The sequence below is a fragment of the Clupea harengus genome, chromosome 2, assembly GCF_900700415.2.
Source record: "Clupea harengus chromosome 2, Ch_v2.0.2, whole genome shotgun sequence".
Classification (NCBI taxonomy): Eukaryota; Metazoa; Chordata; class Actinopteri; order Clupeiformes; family Clupeidae; genus Clupea; species Clupea harengus.
Window position 1 is genome coordinate 32,975,597 of NC_045153.1, and position 27,173 is coordinate 33,002,769.

Genomic DNA, 27,173 nt, shown 5'->3' on the forward strand with positions numbered 1-27,173 from the left:
TAATTACGAGAATATTTGTATCATTAACAATTAAGTTTCACATGTATAGTCATGATTCTACGAGGCACCGTGATGTCATAAAATAAATAAAAGGACTACATTAGAATGCTGCGCTCGTCTAGTGAGCGTCGTTTGGCACTGCCGTCTGTGCAAGTACGGCAATCCAGAATTCATTTGTAGTTCCACGTTGGTGGAACGAACTGCCTAGCACTACCAGAGCAGGGGCGTCCCTCTCTACCTTTAAGAAGCTTTTGAAGACCCAACTCTTTAGAGAGCACCTCCCTTCCTAACTGGCACTTCGACTAGAGCTTAACTTGCAGTTACATTCCTGCACTTCGTTTTTATTTTCTATTTCGTTTTTCTATTTCTTATGTTAAGTAGTATTTATTGTTACACTAGGTCTCTATTGCTCGTAGCTTGACTGTTCTCTCCCTTGTACGTCGCTTTGGACAAAAGCGTCTGCTAAATGACTAAATGTAAATGTGAATGTACACGAACACTGCAAATGTAGCCTAAGTGAATAAATAAATAAGCACCAAACTCAACCACGTTGATATAGCTATAGTGGAATAGAATGGACACATCTACATCCTGCAACGGTCCACCTCTGCACCGTTAAAGTTAGATCTGCGTTTACTCGACGGTGCTCGCTTTCCGCTTTGACATGACTCGTTTACGAGTTGCTTTGGTGTAGATTCGGTCGATTCCGACTGCACACGTCACTACGGTTGCGTGCCCTTATAAGGAGCTGGCGGGGCGTGTATGTATGCAAATTCAGGAGCACGAGAACGCGCTTTCAATTTAAGAAAACTCTTCCGGTGGAGCACAGCTCAGAACACTTCTGCTGCGTAGGAACATATTTTCAAGCGTTCATGAATTTGTCGGATGTCTTTTTCTTACGTTGTTTTTCCGAAGCCCATAAGAAACATTTCAGAAGAAACTTCAGAAAATGTTCGAGAATGAGGCCCAATGTGCTTTGCAAATACAAGACACGTCTAACAAAACAAAACGTGTTTTGCAAATAAAAATGCAACTAGCAAACAAAAGGTTCCACAAATGTAAACAAAGAATGGAAATAAACAAACCACATTTTGCATGTTTGTATAATCTGTTTTACAAGTGAAACACATTTTTTGGAACACAGCAACCATGTCATTTGTGGATCAGGTGATTTAATGGCACTGTTTTTTTTTCCGCTTGTACGAGTTGCAAATGTAGACGCAAAACAGCAGGTGACGCTATAGGGGCATCTGCTTTCCAATCGGCTCATGAAATGAAACTATTTTGATTTGGTTATTTAAAGCAATAAGGAGTTATGTTCCAAAACTAGCAAGCTAATTACCTAAAAGGCATGCAAAAACCTTGCAAACAGCACCAACAGCTCAGCTGACACTGATAGAAGCTTGCCAACACACTAACTGGTGTCTTTTGGCAGTATATCTGGCAATGTCATGCTGTGAAAGGTTTTCTTCCATTTTTGCAGGGTATTCCAGCCCGTAACACAAAACTACATAGTGCATATCCCGGATGGCTAGTGGGAAAGACACAGGGAAATCTGTCCTTCACATTACCGTATGCTATCAAAATGAATTTGAGGATGGTACCAAAACTAGTTGCCTATAAAACCTTACCTCAAAAAGTGTCAAATTGTTGCATAGTGTTACTTTAATTTTCTTTACATCTTTGTTATCAGGTATGATTATAGATAACTCTGCTTTCCACTCTGCGTTAAGGTATATCGCACAGATTGCTTCACATTTCGGACATGGAACCAACTATATTGCTAGCTGTATTGCTAATGCTATAATGTTATCTATTTTGTAAAATTCATCCACACTGCACTTTTCTTATAATTGTTCTACTTTTTATATCTTTTTATACACAATAAAGTTTCAGTTCGCAGAGCTCAGCCCTCGTAGGCTATGTATTAACTTGTGTGAAGGAGGATTATAGCAGGACACTAGGTCTCCTTCTTTCAGCCTTAGCACTCTGAATGGTAAGAGCCTTTTGTGTCTGGCAGGTAAACTTAGGTCTAGGTTTCATCCTACACCTAGTTACTTTGTACATGAGACCATATCAATAACATTTACTTGCTACTATATAATGTGAACTTTGTTTGAAAAACACAATTTATGGGGGGCACTGTGGCGCAAGCAGTAGCCCCGACCACATTCGGGCTTGACGCCCATGGAGGACATGGGTTCGAATCCGGCCCGATGTCATTTCTCCTGTCCACTCCCCAGCTCTTCTCCCTCTCATTTTCCTGTCCCACTCTTAACTGCACTATCGATTAAAGGCACAAAAAGCCCAAAAATAAATCTTTAAAAAAAAAAAAAAACACAATTTCTGTTTTACCCTAGTTTCCAGCAAGTGACCAGTTCGGAACTGACTTGTTCACATCTGAGGACCAGAAGGACACGCCCCAACCCCAGGTGGACTCTTCGTTTCCAGCCGACATTTTTAGCAGCACCACCACCTCTACTAGTTCTCTCGGTAAGAAAAAAGTACAAGGTCCAACTTTTCTTTTGATGTGTTGTTATTGCACCAAGACCACCAAATAATAATATGCCTAAGGTAAGTATACAGAAAAGTATAGATAGATGGAAAGTCATCCAATTCTGCAAATTACCCTCTGGTTTATTCAGTTCTTGGAATGCACGTGTGTTATTCAGTTCTTGGGACTGTGAATATGTGAATAGATTTTAGACTCTTTTTGGTAGTCCGCCTTGATGTGTTTGTTTATTTCACCGAGCTAAAAACATTGATGCAAAAGTGGCAGTTTTGATTATATTGTAGAAGACCTCAGCAATAATAACATGAGAGTACAAGGAATGTAGTAAAATATTTGTTTATTTAAATCAAATGTATGCATGATATGTATTTTACTGTATAATAGGCTTAGCGACATGAAGTGATTTATATCAGGGGTTTTCAACCGGGGTCCGCGGCCCCCTGGTGGTCTGTGACGGCATTGCAGGGGATCCGCGACATGAGCCTATGTTGATCAGTTCACCATTGACTTTTTTTATTTGTATAAATTCGCTTTGATATTTCAACACATTTCCAAATTGCTCTTGAATATCGTGAAAAATATCTAAAATAAGAAAAATATGTCAATCTAAATAGTCTGAATAGCCAATTCGCATTGCCTGAAATATACTGATGTAGACCCATATTCAGCGAAGAAATTACACTGACAAGTGCTACAGGCGGAATATGTGCGTGGGGGGAGGGGCGTGGCGGCGGCGGTTAGTGATCTACCCTGATAATTCCACATATTTAAGTGTTATAAGCAGAATATGTGTGCGGGGGGGAGGGGGCGAGGGGGCTCTGCCTCCCCTGACCGCACGTCCCTATGTGTATGTAATCTGAAGCACTGACCCGTTTTCTACCCGTTTCTTGGGTTGGCCTGTGCCCGTGCAACATTCAACACAGGAATGTTTATGATGAAACTGTTACCAGAGCACACAATTGTTTACAACAGCACAAAGTTTTTCATAGATCTAGCCTCATAATTTTGTTGTCAAAGTGCACCACATTGATGCATTGAACTTTAAAATGTGCAAAATGTTCCTATATATAAAATATATTCCCCGGCGAGTAAGCCCTGGACCCTCCTAGGGGGTTCGCATCGTTGTCACCTTTTTCATCCCTGATGAGTTTGCACCCCTGGTTCAAAGAAAGTCATAATTGTGACAAGGAAAAGCGTTTTCTCTAATAAAAAAACATAATTATCAAACACAAAGTAGGAAGTGATTAGCAACCTCTGAGTAGCAAACTCAGATTTGAGACTCTGAGTAGCAAACTCAAATGTTTTAAAAATCGAGATGCATCGATAATCATTTTATCGGTTAAGAATTGATAATCAATAATCGGTTTAGAATCGATAATCGGTTTAGAATCGAATGGTTGACCTCTGAATCAGAATCGAATCGTGAGGTGCCAAGAGATTTCCACCCCTATCAGCTAACACTATGTGTAGATCAAGTCGAAATCATAGCGTTGTAGCTTCATCATCAACCTTTTGATGCGTGGTGACATCTCGCTGAGGTGATCTTTATGATGGAGGGTGCGGGTGCAGTCATATGTGTAGATGGAGTAGAGCAGGGGACTCAACACAGCCTTGTGGAGCTCCAGTGCTGAGGAACAGGCTCGAGGATTGGTGAGGACCCAGTCTCACTGTCTGTGGGCGGTTTGTTAGGAAATCCTTAATCCACTCACACAAGCTGTAGCTGAGGCCCAGATCAAGGAGTTTGGTGATCAGCCGGTTAGGGACGATGGTATTAAACGCCGAGCTGCAATCTATGAAGAGGAGTCTCACATATGTCTCCTTCTTGTCCAGATGTGTCAGCGATGTATGGAGGGCTGTGACGATAGCGTCCTCAGTGCACCTGTTTTCCCTGTAAGCATACGGATGCTGGTCCAGGGAGCGAGGGAGGGCAGCCTTAACACGCTTCGCCGCCAGCCTCTCAAAGCACTTGCCGATGATGGGAGTGAGCACCACAGGTCTATAGTGGTATAAAGTCCTGATGTTGCTTTTTTTGGGCACTGGAATGATGATTGCTGTTTTAAAACAGGTTGGTATGGCCACTTTGGCTAGAGACATATTAATAATGTCCGTAAAGACATCTGCGAGCTGGTTTGCGCATTCTTTGAGCACTCTTCCTGGAATGCATTCTGGTCCCTCTGCCTCTGTCCAGTGTCTGCGTTGCTCTTAGGTGGTCAGGGAGGCTGTTCCATAAGCGTGGCGCTCCCGAGCAAAAGGCCCGGTCGCCCATGGTGCGGAGCTTGGTGTTGGGGACGCGGAGGAGCGAGCTGCTTGCAGATCTGAGGGTGCAGGTGGAGGTTTCGGGAGTAATTAGTTCTTGCAGGTAGGTATGGGTGAGTATTAGGACTTTGTAGTCTATCCGGAAAAGAGACAGGGAGCCAGTGTAGTGAGTGCAATATTGGTGTTATACTCTCATCAGGATCCTGGCAGCGCTGTTTTGGATGTATTGCAGCTTTTGGATGTTCTTGCCAGTGATCCCAGAGAAAAGCGAATTACAATAGTCCAGTCTTGAGGAGATAAAGGCGGGGACGAGCTTCTCTGCATCTGACAGGGTTAAAGTGGGGCGGAGTTTGGAGGTTTTTTAGATTATAAAAGCAAGTTTTGCACAGGTGTTTTATATGGTCATTAAAGGTCAGATGAGGGTCAAACCTAACTCTGAGATTAGTGACTGTGGAGAAGAGGGGTATGACCTGGCCGTCGAAGGTGAGATGAGTTATGGAGGATGACTGAACCTGGTGTGGAGTGCCAACAAGAAGGGATCGGCTTTGCTACTGTTTAGCTGGAGAAAAAATACACACAGTCCGCCTCCACGGCTCTTACCAGAGACCTCTGTTCTATCGCTGCAATGAAGTGAGCGGCCTGCCAGCTCCACCGCTGCGTCTGGGATCCCCAAGTGTAGCCAGCTTTCCGTGATGATGATGACGGAGCTGTCTCGTATTGTTGACCGGGTCGATATATCCAAATTTAGCTTGTCCATCTTGTTTCCTAGAGACCTGGCATTCGCGACGTAAAGACTGGGCAGTGGGGGTCTGGTCTATGGTCTGGTCTGGTCTATTCCCAGTGGTATCCCATGCGAGTGTTGGAAGGCACTCGCTATCGGAATATGGCATGTTCTCCCAAAGTGCAATAAATCCTCTCTGTTGTAGAAGATATTTAATGTACTCCGACTTGATCCTAGCGACTTTGCATAGTGATTTTTTTCCTTTACATTTGTTACAGACTTTTCTATATGCTGGACATTGTTTAGGTCCATGCAGGGAGCCACATCATTTGCACATAAAGTTCTCTGTGTCATTTAGTTTATTTATATTTTGTTTTGTATATGTTTTATGCTTCTGTGTTCGCCCTGACACTGTAGCCACAGCCGCTGCTGCGCTGTCTTCCTTTGTACACTCACCAAACGTCTTTGCATGTTGCTGGGCTAATTCACTAGCATGGCATATCTTCATAGCTCCAGCTAAAGTAAGATCAGTTTCTCGTAGCAACCTCTCTCTCACTTTTTGGTCATTAATTCCGAAGACAATTTGATCACGTATCATCGAATCTTTAAGTTGGCCAAAGTTACACGTTCCAGCTTTCAGTTTCAAGTCTGTTACAAAGGCATCAAAGCTGTCTGCTTGCACTTGTGTGTGCGAGCGAAACACATACCGTTTGAACGTCTCGTTCTTCTTTGGCGAACAGTGTTCATCAAACTTTTCCACGACTTTGTCTGACTTTTCATTGTCATCCTCGCTAGCAAACACAAATGTGTTGAATACCTCCACAGCTTGAGGTAGTGCAGTCTTCTGCGCATCTGGTTTGGTATCCCATCCGAGGGCTTGCAGGTAAAGCGTCAATCGTTGCTTAAACTTTCTCCACTCGCACTCCACTCAGGGTTTCTGTAAGCGGATCAGGTGCAAAAACTGCAACAGCATCCCACAGTGGACATTGGGCCTCATTCTCGAACGCAGTTAAGAAGAATTTAAGAGGAATTTCTTCTGAATTGGATTTAGGACAACATTTGGCATTCATGAAAGTTTTCTCATCTGGGATTTGCTCTGAACTTCAGAAGACTTTCCGAACTCGAAATAGCAGTCGTAACTCGGCCTGAGTTTTCTCAAATGCGATTCCTTAAAAAACCACAAGATGGCCCCGTGGACCATCTTGTGGTTTTTTGAGGAATCGCATTTAAGAAAACTCTCCGTGTTAATGAATGTGTGAGAAATCATTGGTGATTGCGTTCACATCAACTCTACAGATCCTCTACCCAACTCTTCAGAGAGCACCTCCCTTCCTAACTGGCACTTCGACTAGTGCTTAACTTGCACTTATAGCAGTTACATTCCTGCACTTCGTTTTTATTTCCTATTTCGTTTTTCTATTTCTTATGTAAAGTAGTATTTATTGTTACACTAGGTCTCTATTGCTCGTAGCTTGACTGTTCTATCCCTTGTACGTCGCTTTGGACAAAAGTGTCTGCTAAATGACTAAATGTAATGTACACGAACACTGCAAATGTAAGTGAATAAATAAATAAGCACTAAACTCAATCACGTTGATATAGCTATAGTGGAATAGAATGGACACATCTACATCCTGCAACAGTCCATCTCTGCACCGTTCAAGTCATAGACATATATAGTTGCAGTTAGATATGCGTTTACTCGACGGTGATCGCTTTCCGCTTTGACATGACTTGTTTACGAGTTGCTTTCGTGTAGATTCGGTCGATTCCGACTGCACACGTCACTACGGTTGCGTGCCCTTATAAGGAGCTGGCAGGGCGTGTATGTATGCAAATTCAGGAGCACGAGAACGCGCTTTCAATTTAAGAAAACTCTTCCGGGGGATCACAGCCCAGAACACTTCTGCTGCGTATGACCACATTTTCAAGCGTGCATGAATTTGGCGGATGTCTTTTGCTTACGTTGTTTTTCCGAAGCCCGTAAGAAACATTTCAGAAGAAACTTCAGAAAATGTTCGAGAATGTTGTTGTTGTTGTTTACCCCTTTTACTCTAGACTAGGGGAGTGGACATATCCAGGCAGGTTACCCATATGTGTATATGTAATTATAGGTTATGATAATGAGGAACTGTGTTGTCACAGCCATACTGGGGATTTACTGGGTAGAGAAAAGAGACAAGTTAGTAAACAGAATCATGTCAGTCATAAACAAGAAATAATTTCACATGCAGATGACAACACAACACCAAGTAAAAAATGTTCTGAGTGAAATGTGTTCTGTTTAAACAACTTGTTGAAAAGTATACCATTTGTCTTGGTGCATATGGGACACCGAATGTAAGGCCTTTTTTTCGTATAAAGAATGCGTTATGTGCTTCAAAGAGCATTCATTTATTTCACGAAACCATGTAACACCAGAATGAAAACACAAATACATTAGCATTGTGTCCACAAAATATTCAAAAGAGCACATTCTTCTGTGCACAGAAAACAAAATGGATGACTCATGTACTAAAATGAATGCCATGCTTTTCATTTTGTGGACAAAAGCCTGAATCCACCTAGGCTAAAATTTTACTTTTGTGGCACAAAATGCAGAATGCACTGCCATATAATAATTACATGCCACAAAATGTTAATTTTGTCTACTCAACAGTTTTGTTTTAAAGTATGATGAGCAAGAAATAGCTTTGGTTCAATACTGAAAGCATTTCATCCACAAGAACAAAGGCTGCTTCTACTTTCGTTGAACAAAATTACAAAATGAAGGATGTCCATTGTGTGACGACCCAGCTAACCCCGCCCACAGGCAGATGGGAATATTGGTTTTGTCCTTGTCTCTGCTCAGGTGCGCGTGATTGGCTGGAGGATATAAGGGCTACAATTCCAACATGGCGGTCTCTCTCTCCTCCTCGCGGCTTTTGTGCTTCCGTTGTGTTTTTGTTTGTTGCTCCTATACTGATCCACACCACATTTTGGGTTATTCCTCTACACTGACTTACACCACACGTATTTAATGTTCATTGCTTTACTATTCCATTATTTCTAGTCTGTGTTAAAACTCATATTATTTATTAAATTCACTTATTATTGAAATTGTGCGTGGTCTCCCCATTTATGTTGCGTACCTTGAGCCGGTACGTCACAATTGTATGGTGTAAGTTCAGTTCTAACCCATCAGTCTTCTTAATGTGGAAGGAACGATTAGTGTGGTAGTAAGGAGGTTGTTCTTGGTAGGTTGGTAAATTGTTGCTACTTCACCTCCGCAGTATGTTTTGGGAAGTACATGACTATTAGCATGGATTTGATGGGGTATATTCATTCAAGGCTAGACATTCTTCCGGTTTTAACCATGTTTGAGTCAGACAAAGTATGTCAATTTCATTTTCTGATATCAGTTTGTTAACCAGTGAAGCCTTTGCTGTTACTAAGATCCCAATTTGAATTGATAGGTTGAAAATACAACAGCAGAATTTTGCCAGCATCTGATCAAATACTCACACCCTTTCTTGTTCAATGTTCTTCTTTTCTGACATAGGTTCAATGTCCCTTGGTCTCCCACCTACAGTTCCTCAAATTGCCCCTTCCCTGTGGCCACAGGCAGGTGCCTCTATATTGCCTTTCCAGGGTGGTGTACCATTTTCTGCACAGTCGACCCCTGCCTTTGGTGGTATGCCCACCCCTTGGGGGACGCATGGGCCCCCCCTGTTTGGAGCTTCAACTGGACCCCAGTCCTGGAGCCAGGCTACTCCCACAGGGTCCGCAGGTGCCTGGCCTCAGTCTACCCCCATAGCCAATCACTTTCAACAAGGCGCCTTGCCAGGCATAGGGGTCATGATAAGAGGGCAGCAGCCAATCTATATGCCCCCAAAACGTTTACCTCCTCCGCCACATGTTAAAGAGGAACCTCCAGTGATGAAGAATGCCTTCATGACTCTGGATCCATTTGGCGAGAAGGAGAAAAAGACAGGAAAAGAGATGTTCAAGGATTTCCAGATGGCTAAGCCTCCTTCCACCCCAACTGATAAAACTACAGAAGTTTCCACCCCTAAGATCAGTGCCAATGGAGACGAAGCATTTGCTCAATACTTCACCAACAGAGTAGGTGTACTTCAAGAGGTGGCAGACCATGATGACTTTGACATCAGTCAGATCTCATCAAACGTCAACGGTAAAAAAACACTTGTTTTGGGTTTTTCACTTGTTCATACATGGTCAATGTGGTCCCAAGATTGCCTTACACTTCCTTTCAGAAAACTATATTTCATAAAGGTGTTCTGATTATTCAAAAAAGCTTTTTTTTAAATGTATCAGCCCCATCACCAATGTTGCACTGCAAATTATGATACAATGTTAAAATTGAGTTTAAAATCTGTTTGTCGTCTGAGTGAAGTGCAGTAATGTTTGTGCTTTGATATTCCCTGTCTCCAGAACAATTCAAAGTAGCTCCTCAGCAGGTCAGTCCAGTATCCTCCACCACGGCTCTTGTTTCAGCTCCTGGAATTGTAGAAGTGTCTTTCACCCCCAGTCCACTCCCAAACTGCAACCCGGGTTCAACCTCAGCATTAGATCAATTTAACCATGCCTTTGGTACTGATCCTTTTGGTGTATCATCTGAGGTATGTGTCTAGGACAAAAGGCCAAAAAAAAGATTACTTTCAAAATATGAATTTCAGGATCACTGCCTTTTAAAATATTTACAAGATATAATTTCAGAATGTTTTATGACCTTTGAAACTTATCCAACATATTACAGAGCACATTTGTCACCCAGACATCAGAGAAGCCAAATCCCTTTGAAGACCCCCTGGGGGATCTCTTCAGCTGAGAAGCATCAGCATAATGATGTAACTGTGAGTATGGGTGCATGCATACACCGAGAGAGAGAAAGAGAGTTGAACTAATGCTTAAATTTCATTTACTGGAGTTGCTCTTGTACCTTGAAAAACATAAAGTCGGGTGATTCCATTTCCAATCAACAGGTGCTTCCTACCTGACCACTCAGATTTGATTGTTTCTTGATATTTCTTGTCCCATCTGTATGGAAGATCTCCATATTCTACCATTTTCTCCCTGAGTAATATACCCCTGACTTTTGGCAAGATGGGAACTTGGGTAACTCTATCACAGGAGTGGAAAGATAATACAGAGGCAATACTGTCATGTGTCAAACGTGGTATCTGACATATTGTTCAAATACAAAGTGACACAATCTGGTTTTAAATGAAAAATGTCATGCTTCTGTTGTGAAATGTTGTGCTTAATAAGACCACTTGTTTATTATAACTATTGTTATTACTGTTGTTTCTGTCATTCTTCACTGGCCTCATGATTCGATTCAATTAAAAAACAAAGGGTTTTGATTCAATGATAAAACGTTTCTCGATGCATCACTATTCCTCTAATTCAGGGGTACTCAATAGGCGGACCGCGGTCTGGATCCGGACCCAGACGCAATCAAATTTGGACCGAAGCCAAAATCAACATTGTAATTTAATCATGATCCAAGCGAGTTTTCATTGGTGCGTGATTTCGCGCTATATATTTTGTCCCTACTTGATGTGGTTTCTATCTTCCGTGTCCAATGCAGAGGTCCAATCAGGAGCTGTAATAACAACATCACTATGACAACTCACTCACTCAATGTTGGCAATGAGCTCTGTGGGTCACGCAGGTTGTGTGTGTCAATGGCAACAACGTGGGCAGATCGATTTGTGAAAAGTATCTTTTTCTCAGCAAACGAAAATCATGGCGTGCTTTAAACCCGACAAAAAACGAAAAGTTGATTCCAAAAATCGCTAATTTAAGACAGAGTGGACTGACAAGTATTAATTTGTGCTGCCTGTGGGGAGCACAAAACCGATGTGTTTAATCTGCAACAATTTGCCCTTGTCAAAAGTGGTAATGTGAAACGTCACTATGAAACAAAGCATGCACACTTCGAACAAAAATACCCACAGAACTCTGAGGTAAGGGGCAGAAAAATAAACCATCTGCAATCATACCAAGCAACATGCTGTGTAATAGTCAGCCACACAACAAGAGCGTGCATACCTCAACATACTGTTGTGAGTCTGCCTTTTCAACCATGAATATGGTGAAAAACAAATACAGGAGCACACTCACTAATGAACACTTACATAAGTTTCCCCCTGCCTGGCCTTCACACATTTTATGCCCAAGTTTAAACCACAAAAAAGTGTCGGACCCTGGACTGAAGGGAAATTTGGCGGGTGGACCTTTTGGGTTTCTAATTGACTACCCCTGCTCTAATTGTTAGACTGCTAGCATAACATTTAGTCATTTAGCAGACGCTTTTATCCAAAGCGACGTACAAGGGAGAGAACAATCAAGCTACGAGCAATAGACCTAGTTTAACAATAAATACTATTTTAGATAAGAAATAGAAAAAAAGTGCAGGAATGTAATTACTGTAAGTGCAAGTTAAATACTAGTAGAAGTGCAAGTTATGATGAAGGGAGGTGCTCTCTGAAGAGTTTGGTCTTCAAGAGCTTTTTTAAGGTAGAGGGGGACGCCCCTGCTCTGGTAGTGCTAGGCGGCTCGTTCCACCAACGTGGAACTTCGAATGAGAATAGTCTAGATTGCCATACCTGCACAGACGGCAGTGCTAAACAATGCTCATTAGACGAGCACAGCATCCTGGGGGTAACATTTGCCCTTACAAGAGCATTTAAGTAGGTGGGAGCAGAACCACCAATCAATTCAATTCAATTCAATTTTATTTATATAGCTCCATAACAATACAATTGTCTCAAGGCGCTTTACAGAGCCCAGAGCCTGAACCCCCTTAGTGCAAGCACAATGGCAACAGGGGCAAGAAAAAACTCCCTGTTAGTCAGGAAGGAATCTTAAGCAGAACCATGGCACATAAGGGGGGACCCATCTGCTTGAGGCTGGCCGGGTGTTGTGCACAGCCTGCATTTGGTAGATGTACATAATATATATACAGACATCCGGTGGTAAATACATGATACAAACCAGTTTAGTGGGTATACACTATACACTAGGGTTACTGTTACAGGGGTAAGGGGGGTAGGGACAGAGAAACATGTTGGTGGTGGCAATAATATATATTGTATATAAATGTTAGCATAGGGTATAGGGTAGAGTAAGTCTACGGCAGTCCGGTGGCGGTGGGTGCAATTGGCCGAGGGTTTCTACAGGTAGACCGGGTGGAGAGATTACAGCAGCGTCCCATAGCGAAGATAGTCTAGATTAGGAGAGAAAGAAAAAGAACAGAGTGAGTGGGTTATTATAGGCATTAGCAATGTGATAAGAAAGGAGAGGGAGAGGGAGAGAGAGAGAGAGAGGCTGCCTGGCTGGGTGTATGGGGATTTTATTTAGTATTTAGTTGGCTGGTGACAGTCGCAAAACGCGCCGTGTGCTGTACCCGGGATCTTCCGCACTCCTTCACGGTACAACATACGCTGTCTGTAGCCCAGTTTTGTTGATTAGGGGGGTATTGCATGTGTTTAGCTATGCTGGCATTTAGCATTTAGTTTGGTTTAGCATTAGTTCTGTTTAGTTATGCTGGCATTTAGCAATTAGTTTGGTTTGGTACATATGGAGATTTTAGTCGTAAACTTTGTTAGGGTTGCAGGGTACAACATATGCTGTCTGTAGCCCAGTGATATACGTTTATATTTTATTTTAATTTTTTTCTTGTGTGTTCAGATATGTCTAGTTATGCTTGCTGACTGGCTGGCCCGCAGGTGATGGGTTTGTTGACGCAATTACTTATGGCTATAGGATGCACTAAAGAGGAATGTCTTTAGTCTTGACCCAGCCTTTACTGGAGATCCTGGGATAAAAAGAGACCTGCATCTACAGTGGGGAAAATAAGTATTTGAACCCCTGCCGATTTAGCAAGTTTGGCCACTTGCAAAGAAATGTGTGATCTATAATTGTAACCCACCCAATTGGAACATGCTATAAGGGAGAGTGAACATTTTTGCTAGTAGACATTTATTTCAGAAACAGATAGGGAGATACCTTTGGGTAGTAGATTTACAGTAGGCGATATGGCCATTTTATCAGTATTATTATAAGCATTAGCAATGTGATATGAAAGGAGAGGGAGAGAGAGAGAGAGAGAGAGAGAGGCTGCCTGGCTAGGTGTATGGGAATATTATTTAGTATATTATTTAGATTTTAGTCATAAGCTTTGTAGGGGTGCACAACAGTGCCCAATTTTCTGGTGACAGTCGCGGGACGCGCCGTATGCTGTACCCGGGATCTGTCGCACCCCTTCACGGTACAACATACGCTGTCTGTAGCCCAGTTTAGTTGATTAGGGGGGTATTGCATGTGTTTAGATTTGTTTGGACATGTTGAACAAGCGCCCAGTGAGGTAGAAATGCCCATACATGACAGTATAGACAGAAGGATACGGTGGTTGACTGTGTCAAAAGCGGCTGATAAGTCAAGCAGGATGAGAACCGAGGATTGAGCTGCTGCTCTTGCTGTTTTTAAGGCCTCCGTCACAGACAACAGGGCTGTTTCAGTGGAGTGACCGCTTTTGAACCCAGACTGGTTTGGATCAAGGAGATTGTTCCTTGACAGGAACTCTGTGCCTGTTTGAAAGCTGCCCTCAGAATGGGGGGGGGGGGGGTTACAAACACTTGTAAAGAGACACAGATAAGTAATGTTAAATACATTTTACAGTGAGTGATAAGCGAGATCAAAGAGGTATGTCTTAAGTGCATGTTTAAAGGTTTCAACCGTTTCAGCTATTCTTAGGTATTCTGGCAGAGTGCTCCAAAGGTTGGGGGCATAGAAACTAAAAGCTGCTTCCCCATGTCTCTTTGTCCTGGCTTTTGGAACTGTTAGAAGTTCAGTGCCGGAGGACCTCAGGGATCTACTGGGTGTGTACCTTGAGAGCATGTCTGTTATATATTCAGGTGCATGACTATAGAGTGATTTATAGACTAGTAAGAGAACCTTGAAATCTATTCTAAAACTAACAGGTAGCCAGTGCAGTGATTTTAATACTGGTGTGATGTGCGCTCGCCGTCTTGTTTTAGTGAGGACTCGTGCTGCTGCATTCTGTATTGTTTGTAGTTGACTAATGGCTTTTTTTGGTAGACCAGACAAAAGCGAGTTACAGTAGTCTAGCCTGCTCGTGATAAATGGGTGCATCAGTCTTTCAGTGTCAGCCTGAGCGAGAAACGGTTGCACCTTAGCAATGTGTCTTAAGTGATAAAAAGATGTTTTAATTATATTTTTGATATGGGTTTCAAAATTGAGATCTGAGTCAAATATGACGCCTAGGTTTCTGGCTTGGTGTTGAGTGCTAGTGTTTTTAAGTGTGCAGATAGTTTCTCTCTTTCGTTTTTTTCACCAATGACTAATACCTCTGTTTTATCTTGGTTTAGCTGGAGAAAGTTTTGTGACATCCATACATTTATATCAGAAATGCAATTTACCAAACAATCAATAGAGCTGTAGTTGTTGGGTGTTACAGAAATATAGAACTGGGTGTCATCTGCATAGCTATGATAGTCAATGTTGTGCCTCCTAATTACACTACCAAGGGGTAGCATGTATAGACTGAAAAGTAAGGGCCCTATAATGGATCCTTGAGGGACCCCACAGGTAATACAAATGTTTTTTGAGCTGTGGTCTCCGAGGGCGATAAAGTATTCCCGGCCAGTTAGATAGGTTTTAGGACCGGACCAGTGAGGCCAACCCAATTTTCAAGTCTATCAATAAGGATATTGTGATCAACAGTATCAAAGGCTGCGCTCAGATCCAGAAGGGCCAAGACAGATAGTTTTTTGGAGTCAGCATTAATCCTGAGATCATTTACAACCTTGACTAATGCCGTTTCTGTGCTATGATTGGAACGAAAACCAGATTGGAAGGTGTTAAATGCACAGTTAGCATCTAGAAAATTATTTAACTGTTTAAAGACAATTTTTTCCAGGATTTTGCTTAGAAAGGGAAGGTTGGAGATGGGTCTAAAATTGTTTAGAACTGAAGAGTCTAAATTGCTTTTCTTCAGTAGGGGTCTCACCAGGGCAGTTTTAAGTTCAGATGGGAAAATACCTTTAAGCAGGGAACAGTTAATAATGGCTAGAATGTCCTTAGACAAGTCAAAGATGGTCTTAAAAAATTTGGTGGGAAGGGGATCAAGAGGGCATGTAGACGGCACTACTTTGCTCAGCATTTCTATATCAGCCAGTGCAAAAAAGCTCATACTGTTACAGCCTGGTGGAAGGGGATCAGAAAACAAGACATTTGGAATTTATTGAGCAATATTCTTCCTAATGTTCGTTATCTTATCTCTGAAGAATGCTGCAAATTCCTCTCAATTGGAGGTGGAAAAGAGACTATCATCTACTTTAGGTGCAGGATTTATAAGGCTGTCTATTGTTGAAAAGAGGACCCTGGAATTGTTAGAATTTGTAGATATCAAATTGGGATTGCCGGTAAGACGGAAGGCTTGAAGGATGTTGGATGGGATAGGATCCAACGGGCATGTAGTAGGACGGCTATATGTTAGGAGTTTGGAGACCTCACTCTCAGTGAGAGGGGTGAAAGAAGGAAACAATGAGCCAGTGACGGTTGTACCCTTGGTTGAATTGGTTCCTGATGGCTGCCACTTTCTCTGTGAAAAAGGAGGCCAAGGTATCAGCATTGAGGTTGGTAGCCTGGGGAGGAGGAGGAGGGTAGATCAGAGTTATGAAGATGGAGAATAGATTCTGAGCATCAGTTGCACCAGTTGTCATTGTAAAAAGCCTTCTTAGCTGCAGTGGTGCTGGACGAGAAGGAGGACAGTGGTGTCTAGTGATGGTCTGGTCTGATGTGATGACCTCACAATTGCGATAAAATGCATTTAAAATATGATCTAACATTGCCAGTATTGCCAGTATCTGTAAGATCACTTTTTATCCATTGATATCTATGACGGTGATGGTGGAATGTTTTGTTTACATTACTGTACATGGCATCACAAGACCCTAAGAAAAGTGTACAGGTAGTGTGTATTGCCAGTGTTATATGTAAATTGACGTTTCATTCATCATTACAAATGCTCATCGTGGTGAAATTAATTGAATTGAATTGTTAAAATGTTTGTGTTGTATTCCTGAATTTACTCTGTAATTCCTTGAGAGCTCCTGAACCGATTCAACCAATACCCTTCAGTTTCGAATTTACTCCCTCTAGTTTTCAGAATATTGAAATGGCATGACGAAAATGAACTCCTCAGAAGTAATTTGTCTGATTGTCATGAAATGTGTTGGTAATCATCTCCAACCCTCCATCTCCAGTAATTCTATTATAATGTACACCGTTTCACCCAGGAATAGATTTCATTTAATATTTCATGTAACATTTCATTTACAGAGGCTTACATTTTTTGATAATTGACTCATAGCTGCTTACATTTTCTAAAATTATGTATTTTTAAATGAATCAGTCTGACAATCTGAGAGTTTGTGGGTACATCTCAATATGCTCCTGAGCTCCCTGGGCCTCCGAAGTATGCGCTGACTAGACAGTTTTGTTTAACTCCCATCTTAATCTTAATTTACCATAGGAATTGCATCGAAGATCACAGGATCCCCTCAATTCAGAAAATAGGAGCATTATAGACTACTTTGTTATTTTTTAAGATTTATTTTTGGGCTTTTTGGCCTTTAATTGATAGTCTTAGTGAAGAGTGGGACAGGAAATGAGAGGGAGAAGAGGTGGGGAGTGGACAGGAGAAATGACATCAGGCCGGAATCGAACCTGTGTCCTCCATGGGCATCAAGCCCGATTGTGGTCGGGGCTACTGGTTGCGCCACAGTGCCTCCCGACTACTTTGTTATTGACAGAGTTTGGTGGGTACAGTTACTTAAAATCCCGATGTTATTTCCCCACAGAGCTTATCATCATCATTCTGTAGGTCTAGTGGTGTCAGACACCAGACAACACAGAGACTTACGGAAGGTGGGAGTTTATTCAGAATCAGCCACAGCCAGGGGACAGGGGAAAACCCAAACGCAAAACAGGATGAAAAGCTCAGAAGTTGTAATGGGTTTAAACGAGAACACACAAAAGATAATAGTCCAAAAACTGCAACTCTCAGAAGTTTGACGAGAAAACTAAGGGCAAACTAGGAATAAATGTGAGACTGGAATGCAACACAGGAGCTAATGGTGCAGGAGCACGAGAGGAAACTAGAATACAGAACGACCTGGGAGTCGTGGAAAATGCTGGCGTCGAAACAGAGTTCGATCATCCGGAGTGTGTCATCGTCAGGGGAATAATCCATGAATGATACGAGGCCCGATGAGGAAGTGAAGGGAGTGAGAAGTGACAGGTGTACGTGATTAGTACTCAAGTGATTGGGAAGGTGACTGAGGCAGGTGCAGACAATCAGGGGATTGGGAAGGAGACAGCTGAGAGTGATCCGTATTCGGGTGGTTGTCAATGTAGCAGAGGTGCTTATGTTGAAGTCCACTGGTCACGTGGCAGGAGCCGGGTTCAGCGCTGACGTGACAAGTGGACTACAACGTGGCGTCATGACTTCAGAAGTACAAGTCATCTTTTTTCAACTTGAAATTTCAAACTTCAAACCATATGTACACCAAAATTATAATAGTTTTCAAATTAATTTCTATTTTGATAATATGTTTGTATTCAAATTGAATTTCCATTTACTTTTAGTTAGTTTCACAAGTGGTTTTATTAGTGTCAATTTAGTTCTTTAGTTCATGGACTTATTTCTATTTAACTTAAGTTTAAGTTTATTATAGTTTTAGTAATTTTAGTCAAGGATTAATGCTGAAAGACTGTAAAGATACAGTCCACGATTCGGTTTTGCAAAAGGTTGTTGACATTTGTGCTCAACCACCAATTAAATTACTCTGTGCCCATATATTTGTTTCTCATTTACAGAGCAAATTCCAGATTTGTTTTGGAGCGCAAATGTGGGTAAAAAGTCTACTAGGCTATCAAACTTGCTAGGGTATGTCATAGAACGTGTCGGGTTTGTGATGTATCGACTTCTCATTTGTCTACAGAGCATTACACTCCGCTACTTCATTGGTCAGAATGTAGTTGCTGGCCGTTTATTTGCCGGCAGGACCCCGTAAACAGTTAATTACGACTATCGAGTAATACAGGAGCTATTGCAAACTGTACAATAGCTTCTTAGCATGCTAATAGCTAAGTGATCCAGCTATTCAGAGACGTGATGATTCCCCTCACGATGCTTGAGTTTTTCACTCGTTTTTTTGTGATCAACGACACAGCGATAAAAACCGATCATCCGTTGCTGTACAAAAATAAAGTTTTAGCTAATTCACCTGCTGCTGGCCAGCGACTGTGCGAGACTTACCTTTCACCAAACCTGATTTTAAATACAGCTGTAGCTGATATTCACTCGATAAATACATCGGTCGGTAGATTAAGAAAATGTAACTAACGTGTTTTTACGTGAGTCTGAATATAACGATTGGCCAACAATTAGCTCTGAATGTTGAAACACTTGGTTTGTTTACAACACATATGCCATAAATACTTTTCTCAAGTATAAATTCATTTTTTCTTTGGTATTCAAACTGATGTTACCACCTCTGTTTACATGTAACTTGGCTGACATTACCTGGGGTACGTTCGTCGTAGAGTTGAAGCTAAGTTAATCAATTGGCCTTTTAGCCCGTTAAGATTAGCGAGCTGATTGAGAACAGCAAATATCGGTTCGTTAACGGCTGACCCGCATCCTAATCATGTGGTTAATTTCAAGCAGGCTAAAGTTATCATGGCATTTGCGCGTGCACTTCCTACTTCAAAAGGCAGGAAAGGTCGATTACCAAAACCATGATTTTCTAACGGTATAATTGTTCTAAACTCAAAGAAAAGGGCTCTTTTTTTCTCCGCTGGCGAGTAGGAGATGAACATGAACGCTTATGAAGAATACAAGACCATAATCATGGCAAAATTCAACACCACCACCGCTGTGAGAGCAAAGTGTGTTGGGGTGTTTATAGGGTGATATCTATATATGAAACCCTGACCGCAAGTGTCAGCTGGTACAGAGGTTTCGTCTACCGATTTGAATCTGCATGGTTGCTAGTTCAAATCCCCTCACCTCCTTCCTCAATGAAGTTTTACATTTCCTTGGAAGTCGCTTTGAATAAAAGCGTCTGTTAAATGACTAAATGTATTAATAACAAATGCAATAAATTGAAGCAGCGAAAATAAATTGGCTGTATTTCTCTCTATTCTTATCATGAGTCCACCGTAATCATTTTCTACAATAATGATATGCTATGCTGTACTAATAACACATATAATTATGAGTGCTTTGTTCTCCGCATCACCGACACTACAAAAATGTACCACTCGCAAAAAAGCGCAAGACAGTCAATGTTCGACTGTGGTGTTTGCAATAAATGACTCGAGAAGGTCTTGTAAATTAATGATTCCTTGTCGGCTGAATCGGTAGCGCTCATACAAGAATAATGGATCTTGGCGATCGCAAAGAACTCTCTCCCTCCGCTAATCTAACTCTAATATCAGTCCTTGGTCAATGGGATCCCTCCTTTTTCCGGGGGTGTGGCAAGCTTATCCAGCTACACTTAAGTTAGCCTGCCCTGGAGCAGGTTAGTGCTAATCGATATGTAACTATGGTGATTTATCAAAAGTTGCTTCCACGAACCAAAAAGAGGGGCGTTTTTTATCTTAGCCTGAAAATTAGCTCGCTAAACCGTTTAGCGAGCTACGACGAATACCCCCCTGAGTAACACTGAGTATATATACCTGACAAACAACATATGAATTAATAAAAGATATATTCCATTGAGAACATAGGAGAGCTATGACCGTGTATCCGTTTATTTTGACTTCAAAGTCAAATCAAACTTCTTTTCGATGTAAAACATTTAGATGATTGCAGGAAGATAGGTGCCAGTCTTCAGGTGGAGGATTTCTGTATGCTGAAGTCATTCATTGTGGCATTGTGTTCATTGAGGCTTGATCTGTTATTTGCTTCAGACCTGTGAAAACAGACAAAAACAAACCAAGGATCTTCGTGAATCAAACATAGCAAATGTCATCTATATGTTTCAGGTGCACAGTCCTGTCATGTCTATTTACCTCAGGTAACTTTACGCACTGACAGTTTGCTAGCTAGTCGTGTCACGGCTGTTCACCTCAGGTATACTCTAACTAAGTAGTCAGACCTGCTGTTATAATACAATAATAAAACAAATAAATTCACGTCCCGTCAATCAACCGTGGCAAATGGCATTCATAAGTTAATGACAGTAGGCTAGCCCCAATACACTTTGCCTATGTAACAACAGTACTAAGTTAACTGCAAAGTAATAAAATGGCATAAGATGGCACTTACCTTTACAGGAGGTCGTACGTATTAAATTGATGTTGAAGTTGAAGTCGATTCAATAACAGCTTGGATACGATCAGCAAAACCGTGCACGCGTGTTTGTGTGTGAAGGTGGCTAGCATAAGCTAACAGGTTCGCTAGCTGGTTAGCTTGCGTAGCTTCCGTTAGCTAAACTAACCAAACCACGGCAAACAAAACAATAAAACCCTTTAATCACAGTGTTACTTTGTGTTATTTGCCGCTACACAAACCATGTATTGACGAAGAGTGCCTGGACGAAGAGTGCCTGGAGCATGGGGCAGTGTGTAACAAAGACTTCACTGAAAAACATGTTTGAAACTAAATCAGTTGATCGGAACATTATCCTATTATATAATTCAGCCTATGGTAGTTTAATGGACTGCTCCAGCCAAAACATGATTTGGCTCTCATTTGGTTCAGCCGTAGATTTTTCGTTTCACATTTTCTGCCTATTTTAGATCACTTGTTATAAAAAGTGAGCCAGTGGTTGTGGCTGAGGCACTCACAGACTACTTGGGGTCATGAAGTAACTAAACTAGGGTTATTGAAGTGAGTTAAGCACAGGAACTGCTTTGTTGTTGGCATCTTAGACCAGGGGGGTATTCGTCGTAGCTCGCTAAGCGGTTTAGCGAGCAAATTTTCAGGCTAAGATAAAAAACGCCCCTCTATTTGGTTCGTGGAAGCAACTTTCGATAAATCACCATAGTAACATATCAATTAGCACTAACCTGCTCCAGCGCAGGCTAACTTAAGTGTAGCTGGATAAGCTTGCCACACCCCCGGAAAAAGGAGGGATCCCAATGACCAAGGAGCCATATTAGATAGTTAGATTAGCGTAGGGAGAGAGTTCTTTGCGATCGCCAAGATTCATTATTCCATCATGATGAGTTCTTGTATGAGCGCTACCGATTCAGCCGACAAGGAATAATTAATTTGCAAGACCTTCTCGAGTCATTTATTGCAAACACCACAGTCGAACATTGACTGTCTTGTGCTTTTTTGCGAGTGGTACATTTTTGTAGTGTCGGCGATGCGGAGAACAAAGCACTCATAATTATATGACAGTGTTATTAGTACACCATAGCATATCATTATTGTAGAAAATGATTAAGGTGGACTCATGATAAGAATAGAGAGAAATACACACAATTTATTTTCACTGCTTCAATTTATTGCATTTGTTATTAATACATTTACATTTAGTCATTTAACAGACGCTTTTATTCAAAGCGACTTACAAGGAAATGTAAAACTACACCGAGGTAGGAGGTGAGGGGAATCAAACTAGCAACCTTGGAGTTACTAACCGGTAGCGGTATCCTCTGTACCAGTCCACACTTGCCGTCACGTTTTCATACATAGATATCATCGATAAACATCCCAACACACCGCCTCTTGCCTTGCTCTCACAGCGCTGGCGGTGTTGAATTTTGCCAAGATTATGGTCTTGTATTCTTCATAAGCGTTCATGTTCATCTCCTGCTCGCCAGCGGAGAAAAAAGAAGCCTTTTTCTTTGAGTTTAGAACCATTATACCGTTAGAAAATCATTGTTTTGGTGATGCCTTTCCTGCCTTTTGAAGTAGGACGTGCACGCGCAATTGCCCTGATAAGTTTAGCCTGGTTGAAATTAACCACATGATTTGGAGGCGGATGAGCCGTTGACGAACCGATATTTGCTGTTCTCAATCAGCTCGCTAATGTTAACGGGCTAAAAGGACAATTTATTAACTTAGCTTCAGCCCTCACGACGAACGGGGCCCAGCACACATCGCTAAACCGACCCCCAGGCTCAAAGCATAGAAGAGCTGAGTGGATAAAGTTTATTTTTAATAAACTTCTTGGATTAATTGTAAATTGAAGTGCTCAACAAACTTGCAAGCTTGTGCATTCAGCTAAGCTCTGTGTGAGGTGTACGCTGGATGCCCCCAGATATTTTAACCATTACATATGCACAAACAGAAATAATAAGAAAAAAACAGGCAGCTACATTAATTGCATTAATGTTTTTCTGATTTAAATATTTCAATCTTTCGATCACGTTAATTTTGACAGCAGTAGTTAAAAAACAATCTTTTTATCAAGAGGCCTTTGAAATAATCATGTACTACTAGTTGTTTGGAGGTTACAATGTTAATAGTGACAATATCAACGTCCGGATACATGGATACATCATAAAACGATTGACGTCAGTCATTGTAACTAACATCTGTATGTACTTCTTCCTGCAGTTTATCTGTAGCCTATTGTTTTTTTTTACCACTGGTTAGCTAATTGTGTTTCACTGGCTGAAGTTGATTTTTATTTATTTATAATTTTTTGTCCAAAGCGACTTACAAAACATTTGAAAAAAACTGCAAAAACAAGAATGAGAAAAATAAATAATAAGCATATTGAAAAGAAATGAATAAAACCATATTAAAAGGTTAAAATTAATATTCATTGATGTTTCATCTGTGTGTTTCATTTTGTGGGTCTCCACATCATGCCACATCAGAACTTACATGCTGTGTGTGACCCACCTCTGCAGACTATAACGGGATTCCCTTAATGAAAACATATTGGTTGGTCAGTTTACTTACTAAATGACAGAATTTGCCTGATGAACTTTGTACATTCAAATCTATTTATGTGGAAAAATTTAAAATTGGATGCCAAGAATTTAAGTCTTGGTGACTGTAAATCCATGTCAATGTTGTCTAAATTTCTCATTGTTCCATGCCAGGAGTTCCTCATCTCAGAAAGCAAAGCAGACAGTGGGCTTCATCCCACCATCTTAGTAGCCAGATTTTTTTGTCTAGTACGCTGAAGTAGCATACTCCTTCACATGTTGGCAATGAGTAGTGTGGATGTTTGAGTACGCTGAAGTAGCATACTCCTTTGCCTGTTGGCAATGAGTAGTGTGGATGTTTGAGTACGCTGAAGTAGCATACTCCTTTGCCTGTTGGCAATGAGTAGTGTGGATGTTTGAGTACGCTGAAGTAGCGTACTCCTTTGCCTGTTGGCAATGAGTAGTGTGGATGTTTGAGTACGCTGAAGTAGCGTACTCCTTCGCATGTTGGCAATGAGTAGTGTGGATGTTTGATAGCTTTATTCAGGTCCCTCGGGTCTAGCCCATAGTAAGTGCAATACCAGGTGCACCAGCTGTGCAGTGGCTGTGGCACAGATGCCATTCTCCGTATTAGTCAGTGTACCACCAAAATAATTTTGAAGATGTTATTTTAAGGTAAAATTGTTGCCTAACGTTGGCGATATAGTTGCCAATGTTGTGCTGTAAATGCTTTTTCACAATTTTTGCAGGGTGGTCCGACCCAGACCACAGAACTGCATAGTGCTTAGCTTAGGCGGCTAGTTGGGACTTCATATAGCCATGTACCATGAAATCCTCAAATCATTTAAAAAAGTGACACATTGTTGAATACTGTCTTTTTAAAAAAAATCTCAAATATAGTTCCGTAAGTCATTTCAATAATAATGTTTCCAATCAAACAATCTTGTGCACGATCAAGGCGTCTGAGTATTATGCTCAGCAGGTACTCTCAAAGGGTAAATAGTTGTATAAGCTAGCAGCTAACACAAGCATCTAACCTGTTGTGTTAGCGAGCCGACTTCATCAAATAGCGCTATATGTTAAATATAGTAGCCTGTACTTACAAAAGACACCCTCTCTAATTATGGACTTCACCTGATTAATAAACTACACACAACTAAACACTAGACCCAAGCAGCACTCTGCAAAATGCCACAGCAGTGCAGAATACTCTACATTGCATTGTCATGCACAACTGAACGTTTTTTAGGTTTTCCCATTTTTGACCAGCCCTGGCAGGTGAGACCACTGCATCCAGGCCCATTTCCTTCAAGACAATTCTAAAATAATAAATCTAGTTTTACCTTCAAACATCTACAACCTACAAACATCAAATTGAAATGGCATAGTTAATTTCATATAGCATAGGCTTTGTTATTAATATTCTCAAACTGGTTGCAATACACGTTATTTCATAGCACTGATAATTCAATGTCAAGACATGGATATAACGTTATGTTTTTGATATGAGATAACTGCCACAATTGGCAACTAAGAAAATATACTGAGGGGTAAACAAGTCATGAATACGGAAAACCTTCCTACAAATGTAAGGACAGTAACATTACCCTACTATTCATAAAAGCATATTCACTTTGTTTAAAACTGACTAGGTCTAGAAGAAGCTTGTAATTGAAAATTCAGATCAATATATCCTTCAGGGTATTTACTTGACACATCTTAGGTAAATTGGGCAACTATTAGCTTACCAATGTTAACTATCCTGTCATATATTTTGTTACCCTGTATGTGAAACTACAACAACAAAAACACAAGTTACGCTTGTACACCGTATATTTGGCTCCACTGTAGCATTTATAAGGCTCTCCTTCTGCAGCAGTGCATGACAGTCAAAGTCTATCGATGTACACTACATTTAGGTGTGTCTAACCACAATTTTGCAGAGCACTATATCGCAAATAAATATTGCAGTTGAGAATTCAAACTTAACAGTGGACTATTGAGGGAATAAGTGGATGTTCCGACCAGAGCATAATGTCAAATGTTTCAAATGGGTTGTGAATGACTACATGCTGTGAATTTTCCATGAACAGCAAAGTGGGAATGACAATAGATGTTTTTTGTTGTCTTGTTTTTACCCAACAATGTTACAGCTTCCATATGTGAAAGATGCTTTAGGCTGTGTTATTTTTATATGTGCATACTTCATGCTTTAAAATATTTCCCATAGAAATTAAGGGTGGAATCTTCATGACATTCTATTTCTGTGAATTGTCAGTTGTCACTGCAGCATTCTCTTCAGCTCTCTCCGTTTTTCTCCCACTCCCTATCTATCTGTCTATTTTTTTCTATCTAGCTTGTTAGCCCTGACCATCAATGTTTTCATTTTCATCACCAACTTGTCAACTAAGTATCACATCCTCAGCATAGACACTGTGCAATTGTTAACATGTAACCAATTAGAGGAATGCAACCACAATGAGAGGAAAATATAACTATATCTGTCACTACCTGACAGTTTGACATAAATCCCATGTAGTACGAGCAAGGTCCACTGCTAACCATGAACAAATTGTTTTGTCAGCATTTTTGCAATACTCTGAACAAGTCAAGCTGAGAGATACCTTAAAAGCCGATTCATTTATTTCATGTGTGTCCCAAGAACATATATTGTTTCAGGAATGTCAGCAACCCAAGGAAATCAGACAATGCTTGAGGCGATTATGCTATTTTCCAGATGATTAACAATCATCTTTGTGTCATTGCTTTCCTCATCACAGTTCTGCTTGATTTGAGAGATCTGGATTGAAGCTGGACATCAGATCAACAACCCCATCACTGCCTTGGATGTGTTATTCAATATGTTAAATGCTAACAAAGAATCTGGGCGAGCGTATACACACAAGTTATTCTGATGATATAATACAAGAGCATTCACAGGAGTATTTGGAGGGCTGCAGGATGATATATGTCTCTTAGATTTTGCCTTTTGCACCAGAGGAAAGGTTAATTCCCTAATTTTGTACCAGTAAACACACAAGTGTTCCAGATTTGACTTTTTTTTTTACGAAGTAAGGAAAATCTTCCTATTCCAAGTATCAGCAAGTATAATTTCAATGTACCTGTTCATTTTCTTGAGCTACTTCTTTCTACTAACATAAAATATACTTTTTAAAGATTATTGTTCATATTTACTACACTTCTTATTTCTTATGTGGAGATGTCTATTTTATCACATAATATATTGTCACATAATCGTTAACATAATCATCACATCAATCATAATCTTTACAAAATACAAAACTGCTCAATAAAAATGATAATGTTTACACATATGTGTGGATTATGTTTCCTTTTTATTGTTTTTGATGTGCCCATTGTTGCAAATATAATGAATGCTGGGTAGAGAGGTAGAGATAGAAAAATGGGGAGGGGGTGGCAGAAGGGAAGGGAGGACAGAGGGAGGGGAGGGAATCAGAAACACGGCAGATAGGGGGGCACTGTGGCGCAAGCCATATACGGGCTTGAACGCCCAACGGGGACACGGGTTCTAATCCGACCCGCTGTCATTTCCCGATCCCACTCCCCACCTCTTCTCTCCATCTCATTTCCTGTCCAAATCCTCACTCTCTGAATAACGGCAAAAAGCCCCCCCCCCCCCAAAAAAGAAAGAAACACGGCAGATAAATTCATGAGTGAGTGGGCAGAGCTTGGTTGCTTAATATGCGTATATTTCAGCCTCCAACACGA

The 27,173-nt window shown here is 41.0% G+C and overlaps 1 protein-coding gene across 1 annotated transcript; it reads left to right on the forward strand.

Annotated features, from left to right (window-relative positions):
- Nucleotides 1-1,636: 1,636 nt before the first annotated feature.
- On the forward strand, nt 1,637-26,758 carry LOC105896594 (DAB adaptor protein 2). The gene is made up of 5 exons (XM_012823366.3): nt 1,637-2,493; nt 9,031-9,663; nt 9,924-10,111; nt 10,249-10,345; nt 26,204-26,758. The coding sequence occupies exons 2-4, from the start codon at nt 9,036-9,038 to the stop codon at nt 10,318-10,320; spliced, it is 888 nt and encodes a 295-aa protein (XP_012678820.2). The 5' UTR covers nt 1,637-2,493; nt 9,031-9,035; the 3' UTR covers nt 10,321-10,345; nt 26,204-26,758.
- Nucleotides 26,759-27,173: the final 415 nt, after the last annotated feature.